General features: G+C 42.7%; 1 protein-coding gene and 1 non-coding gene across 3 annotated transcripts in view; one reads left to right on the top strand and one right to left on the bottom strand.

Moving 5' to 3' along the window:
* f13a1b (coagulation factor XIII, A1 polypeptide b) overlaps positions 1-8,386 on the top strand; it is an 11,350-nt gene extending 2,964 nt beyond the window's left edge. The window contains exons 2-15 of one of the 2 annotated variants that reach the window (XM_008286396.1): positions 1,263-1,485; positions 2,171-2,359; positions 2,536-2,784; positions 2,873-2,991; positions 3,077-3,184; positions 3,306-3,480; positions 3,881-4,019; positions 4,234-4,337; positions 4,474-4,562; positions 5,127-5,280; positions 5,944-6,219; positions 6,367-6,527; positions 6,732-6,868; positions 7,476-8,386. In XM_008286396.1, coding sequence (XP_008284618.1) covers positions 1,299-1,485; positions 2,171-2,359; positions 2,536-2,784; positions 2,873-2,991; positions 3,077-3,184; positions 3,306-3,480; positions 3,881-4,019; positions 4,234-4,337; positions 4,474-4,562; positions 5,127-5,280; positions 5,944-6,219; positions 6,367-6,527; positions 6,732-6,868; positions 7,476-7,617 — 2,229 coding nt within the window. In that variant the 5' untranslated portion in view covers positions 1,263-1,298 and the 3' untranslated portion in view covers positions 7,618-8,386. Of the gene's footprint in view, positions 1-1,262; positions 1,486-2,170; positions 2,360-2,535; positions 2,785-2,872; positions 2,992-3,076; positions 3,185-3,305; positions 3,481-3,880; positions 4,020-4,233; positions 4,338-4,473; positions 4,563-5,126; positions 5,281-5,943; positions 6,220-6,366; positions 6,534-6,731; positions 6,869-7,475 lie in introns of those variants that run through there. The other variant, XM_008286397.1, reaches the window with a different exon arrangement.
* On the bottom strand, positions 23-96 carry trnan-guu (transfer RNA asparagine (anticodon GUU)). The gene has a single exon. It is a non-coding gene; the product is annotated as a tRNA-Asn (tRNA).
* Positions 8,387-8,414: the final 28 nt, after the last annotated feature.

Here is an 8,414-nt window from a genome sequence, read left to right as displayed (position 1 = left end):
AACTGCTGTTTTACGCACAAAACGTCCCTGGGTGGGCTCGAACCACCAACCTTTCGGTTAACAGCCGAACGCGCTAACCGATTGCGCCACAGAGACACCTGTCAGTGGTAGTGGGCGTGGCCTCCATATGTGGGCTGGACAGAGGTGTGGCTTGTTGTTCAGGCCACACCCACTCACACTAGCATTTGTTATTTATTGCTGAGCCAAACGCACCAAAAGAATTCGCAACGGAGACAGCCCCATGTGGACGTAGCCCCGTGCTTCAGTCCACGCCCATCTGCATTTGCAGTCAGTGAAATGTGAAATGCTTTCCTGTGACAGTTAAATTAAAAATACACGTTTATTTTTATGTTAACCACATCCTGATTCATACCTTCCGACCTGATATTGATATTTCCGCCATCCTCAATAGGAGAAAACTATTTTGAGCACCCTCGAGTGTTTTCCACCTGAACAGAGTTTGTGCAAGCATTTAACTGAAATCGCAGAAACGTAACTACCAATCTTGCAGCTATGCTAACCAACTGTGCTATACAGAATCATGTGAATGTGTTTGGGCCTGATCTTCAATTTGAATATTGGACACATTTGTTTTCTGTAAGGAAATTCAATGTTGCTGGCCTCTGTAATGGAAAACAATGCATCTTATTTTATAAAATATAGCTTGTGTGTAATAGCATGTCTACAAAATCTGCACAGTAAACATAGTTACAATTGCAATGACACTTTTTCTCATGTAGTGTTTGTATGTTCCTCTCTTTGCAACCACAAAAACACACAATATTTGTGAAGTGAAAATAAGTCACCAAACACTATGTGTGTGTTTCTTTACCAGCTGCCTACAGGAAGGGGAGTGACTGTTAACTCCCCTTCACCCAACCCACAGACACACATACGAAACCACTTGTAATATAAGAGGAACTTGTTTGTCACAACATGTGGGAGGTTTTGTCACTCATAAACTTTTAATTTAATACTCTTGTACACTTTCATTTTTAAAACCTTTTCTTTTTTAATTAAAGGACAAAGACACAGTCTCGCACACTCAGACTCCTACTCTGTATGATGGGATCATTCAAAGCTGAACAAATGAATTACAACAGCACAAACAGGGCACGAAAATCAAGGTTGCATTTTGCTAGAAACAATCACCATAGCATTTCATTTTGGCTGCATGAATTATGTCTTATGCTGATAACAGTTCAGACATTATGGAGCTGATATTGAAATATTTTACACATTTATCCTTTCTCCTTCCCTAGTCCTGAAGGAATCGCTCACCCTGAGCTATCACCAACATGTCGGATCAAGGTGCCACCCCGACTCCTTCTCCTGCTCCCCCTGCTCCCACCGGACCTCGTCCCAAGATGACAAACCGTGGTCGCAGCACAGTCCCAATCGACAGCTCCAACTCAAGCTCAACGGACGTCCCTGAGGTTGAGTACTTTGGTGTACCAGGCCCGAGAGGATTTCCGCCTCTGACTGGTGAGGAAGGCGTGTTACAGCATCTGTGTGCATTTGTTTGTTATTCTGCTTCAACCCTTAGAAAAAGATGATGTATGAAAATATATGTGCATTGAAATGTGTCTACATCACATGTATAAAAGAAAAATGTAAAAGTTTGTTTCAGAAAACAGATGTGACAGTGAGTCCCGGTTGGAGAAGATAAAGTCCTTCTCCTATCAGTCACACAGCTTCCAGTAAACTTTGCACACGACTGACATGTGAATGACGTCCAAACAGGATAAACTGTGCTCCCTTCCTGCAGCCTGTCACTACTCTGCAGGCTGGACTTTAGTCAAAGAGCTGCGCGCTGAAAGATATCCAGATGTTGCAGGAATGTATGAATACAGTGACTGGAATTCCAACAACCACAAATGAATTGTGTACCATGTTTTCCTGCTTACACACCACTAATGTTTTTGATGAGACCCCAAATTGTGTTCATAAAAAATCTAATTGAAACCTTGCAATGTAAAAAAGCATTTTTAAGCAATTTGAGCTGTAATTTATTGGATATTTACTGGTGTTTTACAGATTTTCCCTGTTTTGTTACATTACTTAATTCAACAGTAATTGGCACTGTGATCTTACAGCAGGATAAAAAACACAGTGTGAAGATACAATGACAAACTCTGATTTCTATCCCCGTCTTTCTCCGTCCATTCAGAGTATCTGGACATCTGGGACGTGGACATGATGAAGAGGCCGGATGAAAGCAACAAGATAAGTCACCACACCATGCTGTTTAACTCCGACTATCTCGTTGTCCGCCGAGGGCAAGAGTTCCAGGTCAAGATCACTTTCAATCGTCCCTACAAACCTGCCGAGGACAAGTTCGCTGTGGAGTTTATCATCGGTGAGCCACAAGACTGCAGTTTATTTGAGTACGCTTGATTCTGCAGAGGCCAAAACTGGTTGTGATGAAGGCGTTGGGATCAGACAGTGAATACATTTTAAAGTAGCACTATACAATCCAATGCCAGCAAACTCTGCAGTATTTCCAGTATTTCCATTTATCTTCTTCCTGCTCAGGTTCCAGCCCTCAGTACAGCAAGGGCACCTACATCCCTGTGTTCCCCACAAAGGAGCGTCAGAGCACCTGGGAAGGCCGCATCACTAAGACCTCTGAAAACATGGTCACCATGGCCATCACCCCAGATGCAAACTGCATTGTGGGCAAGTACCACATGTACGTCGCCGTGCTGACGCCTCACGGCATCCGCAGGACCAGGCGGGACAACAGCAGAGACCTCTACATCCTCTTCAATCCCTGGGCGGCAGGTTTGTGTAGATCCCATAAACATACAGTTTGGTGCCTTGTTGGAACATGATGTTTTGGCTGTCGTCTCACTTTGTCGTCTTCCCTCAGCTGATGCTGTGTTTCTGGATGATGAGAAAGAGAGGCAGGAGTGTGTGATGACCGAGATGGGGATCATCTATCATGGCGCCTTTGACGACGTCGCTGAGAGAGACTGGAACTATGGACAGGTAGGAGACAAACAGATTGAGGCCGTCCAAGACTTATCTATCAATTAAATCTTGTGACTAAACCTTTTTTTTCTCCCCCTCCTAGTTTAACTATGGAGTCCTGGATGCCTGTCTGTACATCATGGACAGATGTGAGATGCCCATCACCAACAGAGGAGACCCCATCAAGGTGACCAGAAAGGCATCTGCTATGGTGAGAACAAAACATCCTCGGTGTCCTACGACAATCCACAAATGCTTACGATAGTCGTATTCCACTTCGCCGTCTTTAATCAGAGCAATACACATCTAACATCTGGTGTTTATCTATCCAGCTGAACTCTCGTGACGACGAGGGCGTGTTGGTGGGGAACTGGAGCGGTGACTACACCTACGGAGTGGCGCCCACTTCCTGGACCGGCAGCACAGACATCCTGCTCAGCTACGCCAGCAGCAAGCTGCCCGTCTGCTACGCTCAGTGCTGGGTCTACGCCGCTGTCTTCAACACCTGTGAGAGCTTGACTGGGTCTAAGTAGTTCAAAAACGTTGTATCACTTCTTCTTAACTCTCACTAGTTGTTTTTAGCTTCAGACCTTTGTGGGAAGGGTGATAATGTTGAAGAAAGATGAAAACAAGAAGTCATAAGGTGAAAGGAAAAGGCAACCAGGGTGCTGTAACTAAGCAGTTATTCATGCAGCCTAAGCCTTAAATGCCTACATTATCTGTAACACCAAAGTAGTTTACTTCATTTCACTCCTAGACTTGAAGAGCTAAGAACAGAAGGGCAGAGGCACATTTTTAAAAATCTTTCAACCCTTTTCTGGCTCAGTTGAGAAGCTTCTGTTCTGATCGATTAACTCATCGGTTCTCCTCCTTGCATGTCGTTATACGTTCTGTCTCTGTGTTCTAGTCCTGCGCTGTCTGGGCATCCCATCCCGGGTCGTCACCAACTTCTACTCCGCTCACGACAACGACGGAAACCTGAAGACTGACATAATCTTGGATGAGAATGGCAGGATTGACCGAAACCGCACCAGGGACTCTATCTGGTACCACATCCTACATTTAGTGCATCATTTAAGAGTCATAGTATGTTGTCTCTGTTTTCCTTTTCTCTTTAGTGTTTCATAGCTTTTTTTGTTTTGCATGTGAATGTTTCAAGCTCAAAATCCATACCAAAGTGTGGCAGCAATATACAATATGAGATTTTTTTAATTATTTTTTTTATTGTATTGTCTCATCATGTTTAAAATATTTTGCCAGGAACTATCACTGCTGGAATGAGTGCTACATGTCCAGACCTGACCTCCCTCCTGGTTTTGGAGGCTGGCAGGTTGTGGATGCAACACCACAGGAGACGAGTGATGGTAAAAAAAAAACAAACATGTTTTCATATGTATTTTTTTAAAATAAATATCTACAATGCAAATTAGGGAACCATTCTTTTCTAGGTTTAAGTAGATACTGTATTATTTCATTTCTCTCTCCATTATTGTTATGAAGGAATGTACAGATGTGGACCTGCATCAGTCCAGGCCATCAAACATGGACAGATTTGCTTCCCATTTGATGCTGCCTTTGTGTTTGCTGAGGTAGGTGGTTCCTTTAAACATGTTTCCTACGTTTTTCTTGAATTACTGAGAAAGTGATTGTGTTTAAAGTTTTCCTCCAGTCATGATTTAAACCTCAAAGTTATATAGTTAGATTTCCTACCAATAAAATTGCTCAGATATGATTCCAAAATGCGCTGCTTCCTCCAGAACTTGCAGATCCGTGATGTCTCTTCCTCTTTCTCTACCCACACCACTAACGGCAGCTTGTGTACACCCGCTAACTTACAACTTACAAAAGAAGATTAGTGATACAGAGAGCTCTACAATGCAAGCTGTTCCTTGGGTTTCTTGCATATGAAACCCAGGAAATCAGTGTTTTTGAGGCCTGGCATTGGTATACTACAGTTTCAGGGTGGAAATGCTCAGACGTGGCGATTAACTGATTATTTTGCTCATGATGTGTCTTCCACATTAAAATAAACCACATATGAACAATACTTGATTTTCACTTGCGTCTTTATCAGCTTCCACTGTTGTCCTGTTTTGCTCCCAACCACCAGCCCAGTATTTTTTTTTGCAGCATCTCCGTCTTCCTCCCCGCAGGTCAACAGCGATGTGGTGTTCTATTCCCGGAGTAAAGACGGCACCATGGAGCCGGTCAAAGTGAACCGCACTCATGTCGGCCGCATGGTCCTGACCAAAACTCCAGGAGACGTGACCCGACGCGACATCACCGATCAGTACAAGTTTTCTGAAGGTCGGTGACTTCAACAACTGCCACACAAATCTCAGTGTTTTAAGAAGCAGCAGAGCCGTTTCCACTGCTGCAGCCTCAGCTTCGGATTTGAGAGACAGACTGGTGTGTTTCAAATTCTGCCGCTATTCATTTAAGAAGAGTATTTTTTAAATTAATCTGCCATCATAACTGCAATGCCTAAAGTGTACGAACGTGAATACAGTTACCTTGACACAATGTCAGAATGAAAACAAAGACTGAGACACTTTAGCAGAAACACACTAAAAGGCTTTGTGATGGCTTTGATGGATTACCTTGCTCAGTCAGTCTCTAAATTAGTATTTTGTTTTGATTTTGGGCAAAACTGAAGTGGCAAATTATATGAGGACGTCTGACTGTTTTCTGGCACTGAATTACCACGTGCCCCACTATGGCTGCCAGATTAGACAGGGTGAGGATTTGGACGACTTGTGGTTTGAAAAGCATCTGTTTGGCTTTGTTCTGGCTTTGATTTATCCATAGCTGATGCTTTGAACAAGAATGCTTGGTCTTTAAATTCTAGTGGTGCATTTACCACAACTTTGGCAACGATTTGTTACCAGGAGACAGAGGATACCTTCACCTGAAGTAAAGAAACAGTCCCAACATCTGCAAATAGGCTGACAGAAATATGTTTCAATCCAGGCAGTACAGAGGAGCGGACTGTCCTGGAGAAAGCGGAGGAATACGGCTGTAAACGAGAGAAGTCCGACCCTCCTGTGGCGGACGTCGACCTGGTCCTGCCAACCCTGGAGATCAGCGTGGGCGATGACTTCGAGCTGAGCCTGGAGTTCATAAACCGCAGCGACCAGCGCCGTACCGTGGACGTCTACATCAGCGGGAGCGTGGTGTATTACACCGGAGTCACCAGCGCCGAGTTCCTGTTCAGGACCCCCACAGTGACTGTCGGCCCCCAAAAAAGTGAGTAAAGAGTGGAGCAGGGAGAGAAGGCCACCAGAAATGAACTATTTCAACTCTGAATTCCCTGCAGATGTCTCCTGTGAAGAAAAACACATGAAAATGAAAGAGCTCAGAGTCACTGGAGGGATGTTTGTTTGTGTTTTACAGCTGTTAAGGAGATGGTGATGGTGGAGTCAAAGAGCTACATGAAGCGTCTGGTGGAACAAGCCAACCTCCACTTTATTGCCACCGGGAAGATCCAAGAGACCGGCCAGATCGTCACAGCGATGAAAGTCGTCACCCTGCGCAATCCCAAACTGATCGTTGAGGTCTGAAAGGATTTTTTTATTTTATTTATTTGTTAACATCAGTTATTTGATACACATCCTAAATGGTATTAAATGTTTAAAAAAAAAAAATCCACTTTAAAACATTCCATCTTGTGCACTGTCTAGCACACAGTTGTTCATGAAGAAAAAGCTCTAAAAGTTAAACTTGTGAGGTTGTTGTTGTGTGTTTTATGTGTACGTCAGGTGACTGGCGGAGGCAAAGTGAGTGAAGAGATGATGGCGACCGTGGAGTTTACAAACCCCTTCACCTTCAACCTTGAGGGCGTCTACATTCGCATGGAAGGGCCTGGAGTCATGATGCCCAAGCTGAAATATTACAGGTGAGCTCCACGCAGAAGATAATAACAGGTGTGTTTGTGTAACATATAATAATATAAAGGTTTGGGCATGTTTAAAAAGTAGATTATTTTGTCATTTTCACCAACAACTATTAGATCTGTCTAAGTTAAAGATGATTTTATATATGGCTCAGGGTTTCTTTTAAGTGTTGGCATGTGGGTTTAGGCACATTTTCTGTTATAGGCTGCAGATAATTTATCAACATCATCATCAGAATGTCTGTTTAGATATTAACATTACATGATAAAAACAATAAAATCGCCATGTTTGATGTGAGTTTCTCAGGTGCCACTTTACAGTAATATTAGGAAACACCTGCAAAAATAATGAATGACTCCATCGTTTAATATATTATTCAAAACAGGCTGAGCTATAAATTGCTGTTGCTTTCTATTAACAAATCCTTTTTTACATTTGGATGAAATTCCCTTTGTTGCTAATGTTAGGACATTTAACTAGATAGTGAGTTAATGATTCATACATTAGTAATCATGTACTTTGAGTCTTTATTGTGTAGTATTACTGCTTCTTGATCCAGTATTTGTCATGTGTTTGATCATGATGTAACTGAAACTCTGCTGCTTTCAGTCTGATCCCAGCAGGCTCCTCTCTGACCTGGACCGAGTTCTTCACCCCGCACCGGGCTGGAAAGACCAGGGTGATCGCTACTCTGGACTGTCCTGCTCTCAGGCAGGTCCACGGCCAGGCGACGGTCACGGTCAATGCCTGAAGGTCCTGAAGGATCACTGACGTCCAGCAGCTTCAGCTACACTTCAGCCTGAATATGGGCCTATAACACACTTCTGTAGCTGTAGGTTATACAGTAGCTTTAGCATTTACAATAACAATGGTGATAGTTTTAAAATGCTGCAGAGCTGATATATTTAGGGGAGGCAAGTTCATGAAGAAAGATCTCAGAAAATTTTATAGTTTTCATAAAGAAGAATAACACTTTTAAGCTCAAAAGTTGAGAGCATTTTAATTTTAAAGCTGCATTAGTTCATCAATTATTGGCAACTAGGAGCCAGAATAGCCAAAAGAACCACACCTCCAGCCTTGATGTGTTATCGCAGGGAAACTTTATCATCCAGTGTCCAATTTTCTCGTGTTTGGTTATAGTCCACGGCTAATTTCTTACTTTATCTCAGCTGGCACAATGGAGTTATGAGATATGTTTCCCGAAAATGACTGACCCAAATTATGAAAGTGTGCCATAAAACCAAAACAACAGGCTAAAGGTTGCTAAAAAAAAAAAGCTCAGTAGATCTACAGAGTTGAGTGATTATTCTCTGAGGATATGAGCGACTCTCGCTTTTGAAATAGTTTATGCTCAATACAGATTAATCCAACTTTAACTTTGACACTTCAGCTGTTTTTGACATTGACTCCTACAATGCAGCGGATATTCAGTTAAAGTGTCAGTGTTTCTTTAAGTGTTTTTTCCAGCTTTGTGCAAGAATAAATGCAAATATCAACCGAATAAAGGATTAACAACTGCATGGTTTTATGACATGTCTTCAAACTGTG

The sequence above is a fragment of the Stegastes partitus genome, unplaced genomic scaffold (assembly GCF_000690725.1).
Source record: "Stegastes partitus isolate 25-593 unplaced genomic scaffold, Stegastes_partitus-1.0.2 Scaffold453, whole genome shotgun sequence".
Lineage (NCBI taxonomy): Eukaryota > Metazoa > Chordata > Actinopteri > Pomacentridae > Stegastes > Stegastes partitus.
Note: the sequence above shows the minus strand (reverse complement) of the source record. Positions and strands in the feature narration are given on the sequence as shown.